At 36.7% G+C, this 22,388-nt stretch overlaps 1 protein-coding gene across 1 annotated transcript; it reads right to left on the bottom strand.

Annotated features, from left to right (window-relative positions):
• Positions 1 to 2,325: 2,325 nt before the first annotated feature.
• Positions 2,326 to 20,701, bottom strand: LOC137659668 (uncharacterized). The gene is made up of 2 exons (XM_068394494.1): positions 20,636 to 20,701; positions 2,326 to 3,009 (listed from the first exon to the last, which is right to left on the bottom strand). The coding sequence occupies exons 1-2, from the start codon at positions 20,699 to 20,701 to the stop codon at positions 2,326 to 2,328; spliced, it is 750 nt and encodes a 249-aa protein (XP_068250595.1).
• Between the last annotated feature and the right edge of the window lie 1,687 nt (positions 20,702 to 22,388).

The following is a 22,388-nucleotide window of genomic DNA, read 5'->3' as shown; positions in this document are numbered from 1 at the left end:
ATTTGAAAGGAAATATAACTTAAATCTTTTCCCCGTTGAGGTGCTCGAGTATCTTGGCGGGAAGGGGGGGGGGAGGGTGGCAGAACTGGGTTTTGGGGGAGTTGGAGGGGGCCAGAAGTGGGATTAGAGGAGGGATGTTTAGGGAGTGGGAGGAGACAGAAGAGGGATTTGGGGGAGTTGGAGAGGGCCAGAAGGGGGATTTAAGGAGGGATGTTTAGGGAGTTGGAGGAAACAGAAGAGGGATTTGGGGGTAGAGGGAGGGGCCAGAAGGAAGATTTGAGGAGGGATGTTTAGGGAGTGGGAGGACACAGAAGAGGGATTTGGGGTAGTGGAAGGGGCGAGAAGGGTGATTTGAGGAGGGATGTTTAGGGAGTGGGAGGAAACTGAAGAGGGATTTGGGGGAGTTGGAGGGGGTCAGAAGGGGGATTTGAGGAGTGGGTCTTTAGGGAGTGGGAGGAAACAGAAGAGGGATTTGGGGTAGTGGGAGGAGACAGAAGAGGGATTTGGGGGTAGTGGGAGGGGGCCAGAAGGGGGATTTGAGGAGGGGTCTTTAGGGAGTGGGAGGAGACAGAAGAGGGATTTGTGGGAGTTAGAGGGGGCCAGAAGGGGGATTTAAGGAGGGGTCTTTAGGGAGTGGGAGGAGACAGAAGAGGGATTTGTGGGAGTTAGAGGGGGCCAGAAGGGGGATTTAAGGAGGGGTCTTTAGGGAGTGGGAGGAGACAGAAGAGGGATTTATGGGAGTTAGAGGGGGCCAGAAGGGGGATTTGGAGGAGGGATGTTTAGGGAGTAGGAGGACACAGAAGAGGGATTTGGGGGTAGTGGGAGGGGGCCAGAAGGGGGATTTGAGGAGGGATGTTTAGGGAGTGGGAGGAGACAGAAGAGGGATTTGGGGTAGTGGGAGGGGGCCAGAAGGGGGATTTGGGGGTAGTGGGAGGGGGCCAGAAGGGGGATTTGAGGAGGGGTCTTTAGGGAGTGGGAGGAGACAGAAGAGGGATTTGGGGGTAGTGGGAGGGGCCAGAAGAGGGATTTGAGGAGGGGTCTATAGGGAGTGGGAGGAGACAGAAGAGGGATTTGTGGGAGTTAGAGGGGGCCAGAAGGGGGATTTAAGGAGGGGTCTTTAGGGAGTGGGAGGAGACAGAAGAGGGATTTATGGGAGTTAGAGGGGGCCAGAAGGGGGGATTTGAGGAGGGATGTTTAGGGAGTAGGAGGACACAGAAGAGGGATTTGGGGTAGTGGGAGGGGGCCAGAAGGGGGATTTGAGGAGGGATGTTTAGGGAGTGGGAGGAGACAGAAGAGGGATTTGGGGTAGTGGGAGGGGGCCAGAAGGGGGATTTGGGGGTAGTGGGAGGGGGCCAGAAGGGGGATTTGAGGAGGGGTCTTTAGGGAGTGGGAGGAGACAGAAGAGGGATTTGGGGGTAGTGGGAGGGGCCAGAAGAGGGATTTGAGGAGGGGTCTATAGGGAGTGGGAGGAGACAGAAGAGGGATTTATGGGAGTTAGAGGGGGCCAGAAGGGGGATTTGAGGAGGGATGTTTAGGGAGTGGGAGGAGACAGAAGAGGGATTTGTGGGAGTTAGAGGGGGCCAGAAGGGGGGATTTAAGGAGGGGTCTTTAGGGAGTGGGAGGAGACAGAAGAGGGATTTATGGGAGTTAGAGGGGGCCAGAAGGGGGATTTGAGGAGGGATGTTTAGGGAGTAGGAGGACACAGAAGAGGGATTTGGGGTAGTGGGAGGGGGCCAGAAGGGGGATTTGAGGAGGGATGTTTAGGGAGTGGGAGGAGACAGAAGAGGGATTTGTGGGAGTTAGAGGGGGCCAGAAGGGGGATTTAAGGAGGGGTCTTTAGGGAGTGGGAGGAGACAGAAGAGGGATTTATGGGAGTTAGAGGGGGGCCAGAAGGGGGATTTGAGGAGGGATGTTTAGGGAGTGGGAGGAGACAGAAGAGGGATTTGTGGGAGTTAGAGGGGGCCAGAAGGGGGATTTAAGGAGGGGTTTTTAGGGAGTGGGAGGAGACAGAAGAGGGATTTGTGGGAGTTAGAGGGGGCCAGAAGGGGGATTTGAGGAGGGGTCTTTAGGGAGTGGGAGGAGACAGAAGAGGGATTTGGGGTAGTGGGAGGGGGCCAGAGGGGGGATTTGAGGAGGGATGTTTAGGGAGTAGGAGGACACAGAAGAGGGATTTGGGGTAGTGGGAGGGGGCCAGAAGGGGGATTTGAGGAGGGATGTTTAGGGAGTGGGAGGAGACAGAAGAGGGATTTGGGGGGAGTTAGAGAGGTCCAGAAGGGGGATTTGAGGAGGGGATGTTTAGGGTGTGGGAGGAGACAGAAGAGGGATTTATGGGAGTTGGAGGGGGCCAGAAGGGGGATTTGAGGAGGGGTCTTTAGGTAGTGGGAAGAGACAGAAGAGGGATTTTGGGGAGTTGGAGGGGGCCAGAAGGGGGATTTGAGGAGTGGGAGAAGTCTTTCGAAGAGTTGGAGGGGGCCAGAAGGGGGATTTGAGGAGTGGGAGAAGTCTTTCGAAGAGTTGGAGGGGTCCAGAAGGGGGATTTGAGGAGGGGTCTTTAGGGAGTGGGAGGAAACAGAAGAGGGATTTGGGGTAGTAGGAGGGGGCCAGAAGGGGGATTTGAGGAGTGGGAGTAGTCTTTCGGGGAGTGGGAGGGGCCAGAGGAGGGATTTGGGGAGGGGTTCTTCCGGGGAGTGGGAGGGCCAGAAGGGGGATTTTGGGGGAATGGGAGAGGCCAGAAGGGGGATTTGGGGGAGGTGTCTTGGGGGATTGGGAAAGGGCCAGAAGGGGATTTTGAGGAGGTGTCTTGGGGGGAGTGGGAGAGACCAGAATGGGGATTTGGGTAGAGGTCTTGAGGGATTGGGAAAGGGCCAAAAAGGGATTTTGGGGAATTGTAGGGGCCGGAATGGCGATTTGGAGAGTGGTCTCCGTGGGAGTGAGAGGAGGCTGAATACGGACTTGGGGAATGGGAGGGTGCCAGAAGGGGATTTTGGGAATTTGGAGGGACCACAATCGCTATTTGGGGAGGGATTATATAAGAGGAAGAAGAGTAGATGACAGGAGAAATCTTGTTCATGTCATAACTCAAACAAAAATTTCCTTAAGCCAGGCTGACACTTGCACAGATTTTTGGCACGCATTGTCACGACTCGAGTCTTGAACTGGCGTGAAGTGAAGTGTTTGTAAACCCGTCGTGACATCGTGGCATGTCGTAACGATAATTTTGAAATGTTAAAAATTTTGGTCACGACAAAATTTCGTGACTGGGTCGTGAACTATACGCCAACTGTTCGTGAACTCGTCGGGACGATGCGGGAAGTGCGCAAACTATGCGTGAACTTGTCGTGAACTTGTCGTGCCAGTTCGTGTCAATGTGGAGGTAATTTTTTTTTTTTTTTCTTTATCTTCCAGTTTGTGCCACAAAATGTCACGACTTGCCACGACAGATTCGTGGCAAAAAGTCGTGCAAGTGTCAGGGTACCTTTAGCATAAATAAGAAAGACAGACGAGCATTTCTCGAGTTCCTCCTTCAGAATTATCTTCAGTCCTCTTGAGTACGTCCTCAAGAAGAAAGATGGACTAGAGTGTCTGGCGAAAACAGAATTGCACATTATATTCGACACGGGACGCCTAATGGTATTCTAGGTTTTATCCTAATACCGGTGTCTCATGCAATTGAATTTGAGATCTTCAGAATCCGATCGTATTATGGAAAGCGTTCCTCTCTCTCTCTCTCTCTCTCTCTCTCTCTCTCTCTCTCTCTCTCTCTCTCTCTCTCTCTCTCTCTCTCGTTGGGAAGTATGAAGAACGGTATTTGGAATATCTGGAGGAAGTTACCTCCGTCGCATTTTAAATTCATGCAGTCGCGTTTTGGAAGAATAGTGGGATTACTGAGCTTTGTATTATTATTGTTGTTGTTATTATTATTATTATTATTATTATTATTATTATAATAATCAAAAGCTACTGGTTAAGCTACAACCCTAGGTGGAAAAGCAGGATGCTATAAGCCCATGGGCTCCAACAGGGAAAAATATCCCGGCGAAGGAAGGAAATATAGAAATAAACTGACTAAAAGAGAAATAATGAAGAACAGTAACAACACTTAAATAGATCTTTCATATATAATTATAACTAGAGACTTATGTCAGCCTGTTCAACATGAAAACATTCGCTGCAAATTTGAATTTTTGAAATTCCACTGATTTAACTATTGTTGATGCTCCTGATGTTGGGATATATTATGAGGTAAAACTGGCTACTTTAAGTGCTATTAACTAGCCTTTGGGATAACGCCTATGACCTGCGATATGTGGGTCGAAAGTTCGAGCATTAATCACAGGTTGAAAAAGTTTGTACTATTGTGCACAACCTCACTGTCCCTGTGGTATGAGGATGGGGGTTTGTGTGGGAGCTTTAGATCTACCTGCAGATTCGTCAGCAGCCAGTGCCTGGGCCTCTCTTCCTCTACTTGGGTGCTGATCATATGTATATAAAGGTTTGGTCTTTTGGACATTATCCTGTCCCTTGACTCTGCCACTCATGAGTGACCTTTAAACTGTGAGACAATATCTGATCTGCATAATCTTTATTTTTCAAGTCAAAGAAAAATGGCATATGAAAGGTTTTGAAGGCTACTCATGAATAGCAGAGGCAAGGGACAGTGACATTGCCCTAGCAAGTAGGACAATGCCCTAGGGAGTGACCATACTACGATCTGTGCTCATGCCCCCTCTCCAACCAAACTAGGATCAGGTAGGCCTAGCCAAAGGCTGCTGATAACTCAGCAGGTAGAGCTATAGGCTCTCCCAAACCCTGCATCCTTAGCTCACAAGGATGTTGAGGATGCATACACTAATGAAACTAAAGAGTTTGAACGTGATTCGAACCCCAGTCTGGCGATCAGAGGTAGAGATGTTACCAATAGGCCAGTACAAGCTTCATTCACCATTGCTGATACAGAATATACTTTTCCAAGTGAGTAGTAACATATTTGATTTTAGTTTGCATTGATACTTTATCATCTTTGTAGATCTTCCACCAATATTAAAGAAAAGCAACTTGAATGATTATGTAATTTTATGCTAACAAGTAACGTAACTTAACCGTGGACAACCCTGTTTCATGTAAGTTCCAGGCTTTGTTCGTATATTCCCCGAAGAGAGTATACATATTTCTCTCGGATATAATTAAAGTAAGTGAATTGAGCGGTGAACATTTGCAGCGTTGAACAATATAACCTGAGGGAGGGGGGCGGGGGCGAAATTGCGAATTCTGAAAGCTGTTGTATTCGAACAATAAAGCCGAACTCAATAGCGAAGAAGGTCGGAGCCACTAATAGTATATTGATTTTGTGCCTCGTCCCACCGACTTGCTTTGCTTATTATTACAAGTCTCCTCCAATAGAAGAAGCCTTTTCACACTAAACGAACACGTGCAGACAAAAGGGTTTTCACTCTAATTGTCGATTATTATTATTATTATTATTATTATTTTTATTATTATTATTATTATTATTATTATCTTTATATTTCTCAACATTTTTAAATACAAAAGATCGAATATGATTAAAATCTAAAAACAGATTAGGTTTTTTAGATTTTCGATCTTTTGTATTTATTATTATTATTATTATTATTATTATTATTATTATTATTATTATTATTATTATACAGGTTGGATGAAATGGAAGTACATGAATTCCAAGTTTTTTTTTTTTTTTTTTAATGAAATACGCATTTACAATCTTGCAGTTTATGGCATATACATCATAGTATATTTACATAAATAATTTATTATTTTATATATAGTGTATTTACAATTGAAATTTTTACTATCTATCTAAACATGTTTCTAAATCAAGAGAGTATTCGACGTTCTTATTCTTGTCAAATCTTGACGAAATTTAAATGTAGTTTGTCACACTGCAAGAAAATAAAAACTATGCAAAAGGCATGAAGCAACAGTTTAATTGCGAATTCTGAAACATGTACACACAAACGCGGCATTTTTAGATTGATTTCAGAAGCAGGTCTTCTGAAAACTATTTAACTTTTATAATGACATCGTAACTTTCCTGGTTTTAATTGAATATTCTTTCATTTTTATATATAAAACAAATGATATCGGCTTCAATGACCTTAGATGTCAGGATGCCAGAAATCTTTTTTTAAGCCACTTGTGTTTTACTTCCTTTTAAAAGCAGCTCAGAAGTTACCAGTTAAATCATACTGTTTACATAACATAGGATTGAATACAATTTATTCTGTACTGTATTTTCTATTTAGTCATATTAATTCATCCATATTTTACTCTAATAACTGTTTTCTCTTGATGCTATATCAAACTGCCCTACATAAAACACAAGAAAAATCTATAATATTGTTACTGTTCTTAAAATATTTTATTTTGATTGCTCATAACTTATCTTGTATTTTATTTTATGTCCTTGTTTCCTTTCCTCACTGAGCTATTTTTCCCTGTTGGAGCCCTTGGGCTTATAGCAACCTGCTTTTCTAATTAGGGTTGTAGCTTAGCTATTAATAATAATAATAATAATAATGATAATGATAATAATAATAATGACAATAATGATAAAATAATGAATATAAATAATAATAATAATAATAATAATAATAATAATAATAATAATAACAGGAGTATTTCGAAATTGTATAATCTTCAAAATAGTTTAACACTGAATAACGAAACATTAAGATTACTCCAGAATAATGTGTAAATGGTAAGCGAAAGACGGCCGTTGGCCCTTACAATACCTCCACGGTCAAAGACCCTTTCAATCAAAAGGAAATTCTATGATCAAAAGCAACTTCTATTGATGTTGGTATTGCCAAATTCCCATTTGTGTATTGAAAGTAGTGTTGATAGTAAAGGAAATCATTTTGGCCTCTTAGTGTCGCAATGTCATGGCTTATGCTATTTGTAAAGTTGGCGTCACTATAGTCCATTTCTTTTAGCGATGCATATTTGCACCGACTCGCAGCGGTGCCCTTTTAGCTCGGAAAAGTTTCCGGATCGCTGATTGGTTGGACAAGATAATTCTAACCAATCAGCGATCAGGAAAATTTTCTGAGCTATAAGGGCACCGCCGCGAGTCGGTGCAAATATGCATCGGTAAAAGAAATGGACTATAGACAGTATGTCAAATCATTCTTGTTAATTCTAAGAAATGCTGACTGCAAGGGAATTATTATTATTATTATTATTATTATTATTATTATTATTATTATTATCATTATTATTATCTAAGCTACAACCCTAATTGGAAAAGCATGATGCTATAAGCCCGAGGGCTCCAACAGGGAAAGTAGCCCAGTGAGGAAAGGAAACAAGGAAATGAATAAACTACAAGTGAAGTAATAATAATCTAAATAAGATATTTTAAGATCATTACCAACATTAAATTAGATCTGCCATATGTAAACTATAAAAACTTCATAAAAACGAGAGGAAGAGAAACAATATAAATATGGCGTGCCCGAGTGTATCCTCAAGCAAGAGATCTCTAACCCAAGGCAGTGGAAGACCATGGTACAGAGGCTATGGCACTACCCTAGACTATTGAACAATAGTTTGATTTTGGAGTATCCTTCTCCTAAAAGAGCTGCTTACCATAGCTAAAGAGTCTCTTCTACTCTTACCAATTGGAAAGTAGCCACTGAACAATCACAGTGCAGTAACCCCTTGGGTGAAGAAAGAAATGTTTGATACTTTCAGTGTTGTCAGGTGTAAGAGGGCAGAGGAGAAATTGTAAAGAATAGGCCTGACTATTCGGTGTGTGTGAGTAGGGAAAGGGAAAACAAACCGTAAACAGAGAGAAGGATCCAATGTATTACTGTCTGGCCAGCCAAAGGACCCCATAACTCTCTAGCGGTAGTATCTCAACAGGTGGCTGGTGCCCTGACCAACCTACTACCCTAGACTATATAACAATAGTTTGATTTTGGAGTGTCCTTCTCCTAAAAGAGCTGCTTACCATAGCTAAGGAGTCTCTTCTACTCTTACCAATTGGAAAGTAGCCACTGAACAATTACATTGCAGTAGTTAACCCCTATAGTGAAGGAGAACTGTTTGTGAATAGTGATAGTATCGATGTGTATTTTGTTAGGAAGACCTGTTAACATTTCCCCTTTTTTGAGATTTGTATAACTATCATGAACTATAATCCATTTCTTTTAGCGATGCATATTTGCACCGACTCGCGGCGGTGCCCTTTTAGCTCGGAAAAGTTTCCTGATCGCTGATTGGTTAGAATTATCTTGTCCAACCAATCAGCGATCCGGAAACTTTTCCGAGCTAAAAGGGCACCGCTGCGAGTCGGTGCAAATATGCATCGCTAAAAGAAATTGACTATAGTTCCATTATGTGGTAAATATTTTAATCTACTTAGGTTGTGGTAGTCTATTGGAAACTCCCCTGCCTGGCGATCTGCTGGACTGGAGTGCGAGGTACCTCATGTACGTTAGATTCATGTAGTGTCTGCAACCTTACCACCCTTGTGAGGGTTGGGGACCCGCTCAAGCTCGTTAGTTTCTTGTTGAGTCCGCAACCGTACCATCCTTGTGAGCTAAGGATGGGGTGTTTGGTGGAGCCTGTAGGTTTACCTGCCGAGTCATCAAGAGCTATTGGCTGGCCCTCCCTGGTTCTAGCTGGGGTGAGTGAGGGGTCTTGAACAGTGATCATATGTATATGTAGTCAGTCTCTAGGGCAGGATTTCCCAACTTTTTTTCTCTTCTGTACCCGTTGGATGTTTTCATATGTACCCCTAAAATTATATATATATATATATATATATATATATATATATATATATATATATATATATATATATGTGTGTGTGTGTGTGTGTGTGTGTGTGTGTGTTTGTAAGATATCAAATACTTATTTGAATACTTATTTGCTGAGAGAGAGAGAGAGAGAGAGAGAGAGAGAGAGAGAGAGAGAGAGAGAGAGATTCAGCACATCAGGGGATAATAACTCTGTAGTCTTCCTATTGTCATTTTCGCTCACAATTTTATTTTTATCACTATTGCATCCTATTTAAATTCTATTTGACAAACGTAATACTTTCGCTAACAGTCACCCTTTTTTTTTTTTTTTTTTTTTTTTTTAATAGGGCAACTTCGCTAATGAGACTCGAATCCCGAGCTCGGCAAGAAGTATTTTCAAATACTTGTCTCTGGGGGAGAAAAAGCTTCGCAAACACAAAAGTTAAAAGCTGAAATACTCATGATATCTATATACTTTATCCGGGTTTTTCAACGCTCCTGACCTCCTTCGTGAATTCAGTGCAGAGCCAAGTAGCTACTTCGAGGAGATCAAAGAGTAAAAAAAAAAAAAAAAAAAAAAAAGTCATTGATCTATCACTGTATCTTGGAACAAGGTTTATTGGAATCCCTCTGGTCAGCATTAACTGTGACGAGGTCTGATCAAGTTTCACATCTCATAGAGTTTTTAGAACCTCACTAATTATCGTATCCCCTCCTCCTCCTCCTCCTCCTCATCCCCCCCCCCCCCCCCACAAGGCTAATTAATCAACCTCCTTCAAGTCCCTCACGACAAACTGTGTGGGGAAAGATTTGGGATTGATTCTTGAGACTATATATATATATTTTAAAAAAAAAATTATGAATAAACGTTATGTAAGACGAAAGGCGAATGGAGGGAGAAGTATTGAATTACAATCTCAAGATAGAGACAACGGGCGAAATATACCGAGGACCTTTGCGTCCATAGGCGTAGGAGATGATGATGATGAAGACGAAAGATTACGTTGTTAAAAGATGAGAAGGCAGTGGATGAGTTTTGGCAAAGATTTCACCAATTGTGTGTATTTTAAATATGTTTTTTTTTTTCATAATAAGTGTTATTTAATACGAAAGATGAGGTTAGAAGACTTGAAGCTAATGAGTGAGTTTTTGCCAATTACTATACTGGAAGTTAAGATCTTGCTTGAGGGTACACTCGGGCACACTTTTCTATTTTAGTTCTCTTCCTCTTGATTTTTTTTTTTTTTTTTAGTTTTTATAGTCTATAAATGAAAGATCTGTTTTAATGTTGTTACTGTTCTTAAGATATTTCATATTGATCATTACTTCTCTTGTTTTTTATTCACTTATTTCCTTTCCTCACTGAGCTATTTTCCCTGTTGGAGCCCTTGGGCTTACAGCATCCTGCTTTTCCAACTATAGTTGTAGCTTAGGTAGTAATAATAATAATAATAATAATAATAATAGTAATAACGTACTTTGAATGAGCTTAGATTCTACCTGCACACGTTTTTATCTTTTGATAGTTAACCATATGGCATTTCTTCTACATTTTTTTTTCTTTTGACTATTCTTCTGAACTTCGTATCCTTTGAAACCCGAGAATGTGTAATTAAACACGTAAATATGTCTGATAATACATTGTAATTTATATATATAAATATACTGTATATATATATATATATATATATATATATATATAAATATATATATATATGTATATATATATATATATATATATATATATATATATATATATATATATATATTTATATATATATATGTATATATATATTTATATATATATATGTATATATATATATATATATATATATATATATATATATATATATAATTTCAATTGAACTGGATATTGCGCCAATTTTCATTATTACACACATACTGTATATATATATATATATATATATATATATATATATATATAATTTCAATTGAACTGGATATTGCGCCAATTTTCATTATTACACACATACTGTATATATATATATATATATATATATATATATATATATATATATATATATATAAACACGAACAGACGTACTCACGTCGCACGCAAAAAATGTGTATTTATTTCCACTTGCGTATGTAAAACATTAATTCCTCGCGTATGTTTATCCCACGCTGTGACGGTGTCGTGTTTCATTAATTTCCCTCGAGGAAGATCCTGCTTTCGCTTCCAAGACCATAACAACTTTCACTAATTAGTTTATGCTTTCGCAGGAGAATATATGTCTCACCTCCTTTTTCTTTCTTTCTTTTTTATTTTTTTTTTTCAATTTTCCTTAAATTAGTAATGGGTGTGAAATATACTCCTCAGCCACCCCAAACCGATTAAAAGATATTAGATTCAATTTATTTTTCTTTCGCTTTTATTTTATTTTTTTTTTTCAATTTTTCTTGTTCTTGCAATCCTTCGGTCTTCTATTTAATTGTATAGGCAGGGGGAGCAAGCGCTGTTTTATCCTTTTTCATTTTGTGCTTGCTGCCTTGCATTAAAGTATATAAGTGCAGTTAGAATATACTTAGAAATATATAAGTTTATAGGAGAGAGATATAACTACTGTATATTGATGATATATATATGTATATATATATATATATATATATAGAGAGAGAGAGAGAGAGAGAGAGAGAGAGAGAGAGAGAGAGAGAGAGAGATTCATATGTCTCATTAGCATAGACACGTATATATATATATATATATATATATATATATTTATATATATATATATATATATATATATATATATATATATATATATATATATATTTGGCAAACTGAGGACTATCACTTTAAAGTAGTGATATATTTTTTCAGGATTGTTGGAACTAATTAATTTCCATATCATTTTTTGTGTGTCTTGAGTATTTTCTTAATTGTGTGCTCCGGCTATGCATACAAAGTGCGTAATTTTTCATGTGAGTGTTTTTTTTTCTTTCTTTTTTAAGTTAGACGAGTTTCTCCTAAGTCTAGAAGGTGTATGATTCATGAGTATGGTTAAAGTCAAACTTTATGTGTGTGGGTATCATCAAAAGTGGATTTCCATATTCTACGCATTGCTGTACATGTCTTAAGATGAAAATTTGGTCAGTACAACTTCTACGCTTTTGCATACTGATGATCAGTATGATATGCGCATACACTCATAATACATATACAGTATATATATATATATATATATATATATATATATATATGTATATATATATATATATATACGTATATATATATATATATATATATATATATATATATATGAATTGACATATCTGTGGCTTTGGTCCTGCTGTAGACTGGAAACTGCTGCTGTTACTGTTTTGTGTATATATATATATATATATATATATATATATATATATATATATATACATATATATATATATGTATATATATATATATATATATATATATATATATTATATTCGATAGATAGATTAAATAAGCTTAGTCATCATCATCCTCTCCTGCTACGCCTATTGACGCAAAGGGCCTCAGTTAGATTTCACCAATCGTCTCTATCTTGAGCTTTCGAATCAATACTTCTCCATTCATCATCTCCTACTTCACGCTTCGTAGTCCTCAACCATGTTGGCCAGGGTCTTCCAAGTCTTCTAGAGCCTTGTGGAGCCCAGTTAAAAGTTTGGTGAACTAATCTCTCTTGGGGAGTGCGAAGAGCATGCACAGACCATCTCCATCTACTGTTCTCTGTAGAACATTAATTTTCCAAGCTCTATTCCCTGTTATGATAATAATAGTAATAATAATATTAATAATAATAATAATATTAATAATAATAATAACAATATAGTAATAATAATAATAATAATAACAATAATAATAATAATAATAATAATAATAATAATAATAATAATGATGATGATGTAAAGTTTAAATCATACAAGGAATACAGCTTGAAAAAAAAGAAAGGAAAAAGCAGTGTTCGAATTTTAAACATAGCTTTTTTTTGGGGGGGGGGGGGGGTCAGTCGAAATATACCTTCTTAATACCGTTAATTATAACTGAAATATTGTTATCTTTTCTGTATCTCTTCTCTATTTAAGGTAGCCCCAAGTATCCTGAATACTTTTTTTAAATAATCACATATAATTGTTGTTATTTACAAGAAAGGTTTCATTGGAATTCCATAAACAACTCTCAGACACTCACATGTCTCTCTTTGTTGTTTTCAGTGTTAGGTTTCTTCTTAATTCCCCCAGCCACCCGTTGAGATACTACCACTAGAGAGTTATGGGGTCATTTGAGTGGCCAGACAGTACTACATTGGATCCCTCTCTCTGGTTTTGGTTAATTTTCCCTTTGCCTACACATACACACAGCGAATAGTCTGGCCTATCCCTTACTTAATCTCCTCAGTCCTCATACACCTGACATCACTGAAATTAGCAAACAATTTTTCTTCACCCCAGGGATTAACTACTGCACTGTAATTGTTCAGTGACCATTTTCCTCTTGGTAAGGGTAGAAGAGACTCTTTAGCTATGGTCAGCAGCTCTTCTAGGAGAAGGACACTCCAAAATCAAACCATTGTTCTCTAGTCTTGGGTAGTGCCATACCTTCTGTACCATGGTCTTCCATTGTCTTAGGTTAGTTCTCTTGCATGAGGGTACACTTGGGCACACTATTCTATCTTATTTTTCTTCCTCTTGTTTTGTATTTGAAGTTTTTATAGTTTATATATTAAAGATTTATTCTAATGTTGTTAATATTCTTAAAATATTTTATTTTAATTGTTAACTACTTCTCATATAGTTTATTTCCATATTTCCTTTCCTCACTGGGCTATTTTCCTTGTTGGAGCCTTGTTTTTCCAACTAGGGTTGTAGCTTCACAAGTAATAATAATAATAATAATAATAATAATAGACCAGTATGTAGTAAGATCAATCTTACTAGAATGAGGGGAGCTGTCAACTTGATTAATGATCTGCATGCTTTGTTTCCTTGTGCAAGGCTACTTATATATCTAGACTGAGACGTGTCTTGACACATTAAGAGCTGCTTGTCACGCAAGTAGAGTCGCAGTTACTTTTAGTGTGTCTTTCTGACACAGAGAAAAGTTTCTTTTCATTCTTCCTCGCCAGTATCCTGTGTTGCTTTTAATACTAATTAGTTTACCTTGAAAGCAAAATAGCGTTTATAAAAAGTTATCCACTATATTGTGACGAGCCGAGAGAGGGTTGTGAACTCAAAGGAAGGATGCAATCAACTGAGTTGTATTATTAAAGAACACTCTCCTTTATATACAGAACTTCAAGGCAACAGGAAAATACATGTTCGAGAAATGACAATATTACATAGGCGACACATAGACATGTTTGTTCTGGTTCTTTTTAGTGCGAGGGAAGAGCGCAGATACAAGCATAATATATACAAAATAATTATGTACAATTGTGTGACACACGGTTGGTACAATATCTCCATTAGAAAAACTATTATAGAAATATTTTACATATGAGCCACACGCCCACTTTTTTAAGGTAATAAAAAAATTTAGGCAATTTTTATTTCCCCATGGCACTGCAGTTTTCATAATTATCCAATGCCTATAAAAATGCCTTGCCATTCATTAGCAACCATTGCCTTGTTCATCCGGGTCCGAGAGTGGTTTGGGACTTGAATGCTCTTAAGACATTGGATCACAGTGGCTGCTGACTATCCCTTGTCTCTGTTACTCATGAGTGACCTTTAAACCAAGATATGCTGACCACTTTTCTACTATTGACTCGTTTGTTATGCTTTTAAAAGATAAATTCATTTTTTCATTTTGTGCTTTCCGCCTGACATTAAAGTATATTACTGTTCTTAGGATATACTTAGAAAGATATATATATATATATATATATATATATATATATATATAGTAGAGAGATATAACTACTGTATATTGATGAGAGATAGATGGATAAATAGAGAGAGAGAGAGAGAGAGAGAGAGAGAGAGAGAGATTTACCCGTCTCATCAACATAGAAACGTTAACATATATATATATATATATATATATATATATATATATATATATATATATATACATACATACATACACACACACACACATATATATATATATATATATATATATATATATATATATATATATATATATACGAAATTCATTTATTTGGCAAACTGAGTACTATCACTTTAACTTGGTGATATGTTGATTCAGGATTGTTGGAAATAATTAATTTTCACATCTTTTTTATTTCGATGCGAAATACTTTCAACACATTTTCATTTTCCTCTCTGCGGCGGATGCTCTAAATGTTTGGTAATTATTTGAGAGTTATTTGATGGAATACAATTTTTTGGGGAAAAAAAATCACACAGACACTGTTGTTATGGCATATTTGTTTGTCCGCCACAGCACAGGGAACTCGAGGCTGCTTGAATTACAATTTTAATTTTCTCCCTCTCTCGCTCGCGCAAAGCCCCGGCCTCAAATGTTCCAAGAATCGTATGTGGCCATTAATTACAAAATAATGAACCGTGAAAGCACCGTGAATTACTCGTGCAGCAAATTACGGCAAATTACAGATGTCCGTTATTGTTTGAAGGTGGTTTTTTTTTAATTATTCGATTGGTACCGATTGTGTATGATTATGTGGTGAAATAGTTTTGTCTGTCATTTCTTTTTTTCTTTCTGTCTTTTACAAAATGTGTATGCGATTTTATATAAAAATTGCGTTTGCGATTTTATATAAAAATTGCTTATGCGATTTTATATAAAAATTGCGTTTGCGATTTTATATAAAAATTGCTTATGCGATTTTATATAAAAATTGCGTATGCGATTTTATATAAAAATTGCGTATGCGATTTTATATAAAAATTGCGTTTGCGATTTTATATAAAAATTGCTTATGCGATTTTATATAAAAATTGCGTATGCGATTTTATATAAAAATTGCGTTTGCGATTTTATATAAAAATTGCGTATGCGATTTTATATAAAAATTGCGTTTGCGATTTTATATAAAAATTGCGTATGCGATTTTATATAAAAATTGCTTATGCGATTTTATATAAAAATTGCGTATGCGATTTTATATAAAAATTGCTTATGCGATTTTATATAAAAATTGCGTATGCGATTTTATATAAAAATTGCTTATGCGATTTTATATAAAAATTGCGTATGCGATTTTATATAAAAATTGCAAAGTGAAATAATAAAAGAATTTAAAAAGCTTCGCTCATTTTACCCCTGTCAAAAAATTACGTTCAAGGATTTTAAAGCGCTTTTTTTTTCTTTTCTTTTTTTATTCGTTCAATTGTTTTCATGGCCCGTAGCTGTGTACCTAGGACTATGCTTCTTTTAAGACAGTATTCAAATTTTACGTAGAATTTGAAGGGAAATAAAAAACAAACAAACTTGCAGCCGAATAGGTAGCGTCTCTGACTCGTGATTCTTGGATCTGAAGTTCGAACCCCGCTCGCGTCTCGAAAAATTTTCACTAGTATTCACAGCCTTACCTTCCATGTAAACTAGCTTTAGAGAAGATTATTATAGGTCTAGCTTGATAGAAAGAGGTTTAGTCGCTTATATATATATATATATATATATATATATATATATATATATATGTATATATATATATATGTATATATATATATATATGTATATATATATGTATATATATATATATATATATATATATATATATATATATATATATATGGTCGGTATCTAGGACATTTTCGTACACCTGTCCTCTGGCGCTCATGAGCGACCTTTAAACCTGAATCCCTCCTTAGTCTGTATTTGGGAGAAAGTTGTGAACTAACGAACATGCAACAAACAAGTTGTTTGTTTACATTTGTAGCTTATGTAAACATGGGCAGTATCTGTCCATGTGTGTTTAGGAATTTGTTGATTTAAAAGTTGCCTCTCTTGGTGATGGTAATTTTATTATTATTATTATTATTATTAATATTATAATTTGTAGTAGTAAAAGTAGTAATAGTAGTAGTATTATCTAAGCTACAACCCTGTTGGAAAAGCACGATGCTATAAGCCCAAGGGTTCCAACAGGGAAATTTGCCCAGAGAGGAAAGGAAATTAGGAAACAAGACAGTGGAAGACCATGGTACAAAAGCTTTAGCTAGATAATAGAAATTTTATTTTGGAGTGCCCTTCTCATAGATTCTATGAGAAGGACTTCTGGGACCGAGAAGTACACAGGGTAAAAATTGGCATTCTCTCAATGTTATTCCAATGTTTGATTTTGGAGTGTCCTCCTATAAGAGCTGCTTACCATAGCTAGAGAGTCTCTTCTACCCTTACCATGAGGAAAGTAGCCAATGAACAATTACAATGCAGTAGTTAACCCCTTGAGAGAAGGATTGTGACTCATGGATGAATATTGACACAATGAGCGATATCACCAACTCCAAATTAATTGTATAATCAAAACCAACTTCTCATAAACGTATGGTATATCTTGAGAGAATTATATTTCAAAATCATTGTATTATGATTTTTTTTTTTAAAGACAAAACATTTAATAGTGAGTGATATATGGACGGTAAAAAGTTGGATTTTTTATTTATTGGTATTTGTTTCTTGTAAAGTCATCCAATACTTAAATTACTACATTTATGTAAGGAATAACTATATTTCGTTCAAGTAGTTAATTTTTTAGACTGTTCTTCAGTTCAGGTTTATCGATAGATTATTAGATGTACAGGCAGTAAATTTGACAGTGTAAGCTAGTGGGATTAAATCTAGGGTCTTAGATAGATAAATAGATAGGCAAGCTACTGGGAAGGGATCGTGAAAACTTATATAGATAGAGAAATAGATAGTGGGAAGGAATCAAGAGATCCTAGGTAGATAGATAGCATAGGCTATATTGGAAAGAGGTAACTAGATCCTCTTCTAGTTTAAAATTGTTTCTTGGTACTCTCTCTCTCTCTCTCTCTCTCTCTCTCTCTCTCTCTCTCTCTCTCTCTCTCAAGATATAAATATTTGAAATTGGATCCGATGCTTTACGGAACACCAACTTCATATGTCATAACATTTCTTTAATACAATGTGAAAGTTGGATATTTTTTTTTTTTTTTTTAATCAAGATTAAATCTTCCTCTGTTACAGTTCTTTTTGATACAGTATTTATTGTAAGCATTAGATGTAGGAAAACCGATTTATTATTATTATTATTATTATTATTATTATTATTATTATTATTATTATTATTCCTTCTATGTCAGTTTTCATTCTTCCTATGTTGCAAACATTAAACATTATATCTACATTTCGAGAAACTGAGACTCTCTCTCTCTCTCTCTCTCTCTCTCTCTCTCTCTCTCTCTCTCTTTATTATTATTATCATTATTATTATTATTATCATTATTGTTGTTATTATCATTCCTTCTCTCTCTGTCACTGTAAATTATGTGTTTTAAACATATCTAACATTTCAAGAAACACAACCTCTCTCTCTCTCTCTCTCTCTCTCTCTCTCTCTTATTATTATTATTGTTGTTGTTATCATTCTTTCTCTGTCACTGTAAATTATTCGTTTTAAACATATCTAACATTTCAAGAAACACAACCTCTCTCTCTCTCTCTCTCTCTCTCTCTCTCTCTCTCTCTCTCTCTCTCTCTCTTATTATTATTATTATTATTATTATTATTGTTGTTGTTGTTATTATCATTCTTTCTCTGTCACTGTAAATTATTTGTTTTTAAACATATCTAACATTTCAAGAAACACAACCTCTCTCTCTCTCTCTCTCTCTCTCTCTCTCTCTCTCTCTCTCTCTCTCTCCCAACTCATTTAAACTTAAAACCTGTTTACCGTCCGTGAAAGCACAAACAAATTAATGAAGGTGAATCGGATGGTAGCAGTTCCCTCTAATATGGAATAATGTTATGAGTTAATTCATTTTATTTCGTGTGATCTGGCGTATAGTTCGGAGGCCCCTAATAAACTAATTACCTCCCGACTTGTAATCCTTTTGATGGTCCCATGTTTGCACCATCGCTTTTGAAGGGAATTATAGTCCTGAGGTAATCCAAATTAAGTATTAATTAGATCGTCAATACGCACATCCCTGCCTCGTAAAGGGTGGGGGCGGGGGTGAGGAGTGCAGTAGTAGGTATGCGACTGTAGGACCGTGGCCGTCGTGAGACTTGTGATGAAATGGTTCGTCACTTCGTGTAAGTTTTTACTGGTGGATTTATTGCTTCGTTGTGTTGGGAGGTTCTTGTGGAGATCGATGGAGTAGCATGGAGTGTTTTTGTCGGTTTTTCTGTCTTTCTTTTATCCCTATCTGTGTCTTTCTCTTAGAGATTTCTTGTCTATGTAAGTCTGTCGTTTGTTATATGTGCACAACTCTCTCTCTCTCTCTCTCTCTCTCTCTCTCTCTCTCTCTCTCTCTCTCTGCAATTCTGCATGTGTCAGTCTTTTTCTCTGCCAAAGAACCCATTTCTCTCTCTCTCTCTCTCTCTCTCTCTCTCTCTCTCTCTCTGCATGTATCAGTCTTTTTCTCTGCCAAAGAACCCATTTCTCTCTCTCTCTCTCTCTCTCTCTCTCTCTCTCTCTCTCTCCATCTTTAGCCCTCATTGTGATTCCGGTCAGCTTCGAAAAGCGATACCCGCCCAACATAGGTTCGAATCTCGATGCCAGACGTGAGTGGTTTTCTGTCTCCCATCGTCTGTTTTTTCCTACTCCTCCCACGCCTTTCGTATTTCTTCTTCTTCTTCTTTTTCTTCTTCTTCTTCTTTTTCAGCTCGTCCCGATATACTGTATGTCCCGTATTCACTGCTATGTGTATTTAAGTTTTCTGAGGAATTTTTTATACCTAGTTATTTCTATCTAGTTATTCTTTTTGAGACGAATATTATGATTCCTGCACAACATACAGCATCTGAAGTTATCTTATATAATTTTCTTTTGGGTATAAGTTATTCTCAAAGTAGTGTGCCTTTGATATTAAGAAGTTTATATGGCTTAACATTTGAAAGTATAGAAGTCATGTGCTATAGACCAAATTGTTATTATTATGATTACTCACAAGAATCGATGTTGGTTTGTGGGTTAAAAGACTATAAGAATCAGAAGGTCAAGTTGTTTTGATATAAGTATGATTCTCAAGTCTCTTTGACATAGATTAACTTAATTTGGAAGAACCGATTTTGGGTTGTGGGATAAAAGTGTGTAAGAATCAGATGGTTAAGTTGATGAGTGTATATATAAGTCAAGTGTTTTTGAAGTTAGACTAACTTATGAGAAGGACCAATTTTGGGTTGTGGAGTAGAAGTGTGTTTGCATCACATGGTTAATTTGATTAGTGTATATATATATATATATATATATATATATAACTTAAGTGTTTTTTGAAATAGACTAACTTGGTAAGAAGGACCAATATTGGCATGTGGGGTAAAAGAGTATAAGAATCAGATGGTTAAGTTGTTTTGATACAAATACGATTCTTAAAGCGTCCTTGCAATAGACTTTAATTTAGTGGAAATAATTTTATCTCAAGTTATCAGAGAGAGAAAGAGAGGCGATGAGAGGGAGAAAGAAAACAAGTGTGGATTGGGTGGGGGTGGGGGGGGGGGGCGGCTGGGGGGGGGGGTGAAATTGCCCGGAAAAAACAGTTGAGAAGTAAGTAAAAGTCTCGTTACCGTAGGCCTATAAACCTGAGAAATGAGTTTTTTTTTTCCTTGTTTTCTCTTTCTTTCGTGAGTGTACGTATTGTTATTCGAGGTTGTCGTCCAGAGAGGACCTAAGGCTTTTGACTAAAAGTTAGGCCTCTTCCATTGTCAGGAGGATTTTTGGGAAAGGCTGAGTATTGACTGTGTCTTCTTCTTCTTCTTCTTCTTCTTCTTCTTCTTTGCTGTAGGCTCTCGTGTTGCCTCCCATTTTGTTTGTTATTGGAGTTTGTTTTGCGGTTTATTCGGACACATGGCGAGGGCCCCCCTCCCCTCCCTTCTTTTTTTGTTCTACGACCAAGTGGTGTGGTTTTTTTTTTTTTTTTTTTTTTTTTTTTTTTTTTTTTTTTTTTTTTTTTGAGGGGGTGGGCGCAAGGGCCTGTTGAATTGATGGTTTTGATTTCGGGGGTGGACCGGCGGATTGACTTTCGTTTTTGTCTTGGCTTTCTTTCCTTTTCATTATCAGTTGTTATCGTTTTTTGGGGGAAGTATTGATAAAGCGAGTATTATAAGAAATGTGTACAGTATCAGCCGTTATCTTTTATTTTTGGGGGGGAAGTAATGATAAAGGGTTGTTGTGGCCTTATTGGTAATGTCCATTACCAGAATGGGGTTCGAGTCCCGCTCAAATTCGTTAGTTCCTGTAGTGTCTGCAACCTCACCATCCTTGTTCGCTAATCTGCCGAGTCATCATCAGCTATTACTTGGACCTCCCTGGTCCTACCTTGGGTGGAGAGGGGGCTAAGGCTCTGATCGTGTGATATATGGTCAGTCTCTAGGGCATTGTTCCTTGCTTCTGCCATTCATGAGCGACCTTTAAACCTTTAAAGCGAGTTTTGTACTTATGGACAGCATCAGTTATCTGTTTTAGGAAGGTATTGAAAAAGCATAGTTTTATACTTATTATGAACCAGTATAAGGTATTATTATTATTATTATTATTATTATTATTATTATTATTATTATTATTATTATTATTATTACTTCCTAAGCTACAATCCTAGTTAGAAAACCAGGATATTATAAGCCCAAGGGCTCCAACAAGGAAAATAGCTCAGCGAGGAAAGGAAGAACGGAAATAAACTACAAGAGAAACAGTGGGACAATAAAAGATATATCAAGAACAGTGACATTAAAATAGATCTTCCATTTATAGACTGTAATGACTTAAAAAGAAAAAAAAAAAAAACATCACCGTCAGGGTATTTTGGGGGGAGCCCATAGATGAGTCATCAGCAGCCATTGCCTGGCACTCAGCTGCGTCAGCATATAATGTAGCATTGTGTATGTGTTTGTGTGTTTTTTTTTTTCCTTTTTTTCTTCTTCTTCTTCTTCTTCTTCTTCTATATCGTTTTCACGAAAATTATTAATTTGAAAAATCTCCTCAGTAAAAGTAAATTTCTCCTGTTTTTTTTTTCTTTTTTTTTATGAAGAGTTGAATTTCTATATCGTCTTCACGAAAATGATTCATTTGAATTTTTTTTTATGAAGAGTTGAATTTCTATATCGTTTTCACGAAAATTATTAATTTGAATTTTTTTTTTTATGAAGAGTTGAATTTCTATATCGTTTTCACGAAAATGATTCATTTGAATTTTTTTTATGAAGAGTTGAATTTCTATATCGTTTTCACGAAAATGATTCATTTGAATTTTTTTTATGAAGAGTTGAATTTCTATATCGTTTTCACGAAAATGATTCATTTGAATTTTTTTTTTTATGAAGAGTTGAATTTCTATATCGTTTTCACGAAAATGATTCATTTGAATTTTTTTTATGAAGAGTTGAATTTCTATATCGTTTTCACGAAAATGATTCATTTGAATTTTTTTTTTATGAAGAGTTGAATTTCTATATCGTTTTCACGAAAATGACTCATTTGAAAAATTTCCTCATTA

Source organism: Palaemon carinicauda, chromosome 20, assembly GCF_036898095.1.
Source record: "Palaemon carinicauda isolate YSFRI2023 chromosome 20, ASM3689809v2, whole genome shotgun sequence".
NCBI lineage: Eukaryota > Metazoa > Arthropoda > Malacostraca > Decapoda > Palaemonidae > Palaemon > Palaemon carinicauda.
This window is presented reverse-complemented; position numbering and strand designations above follow the sequence as displayed.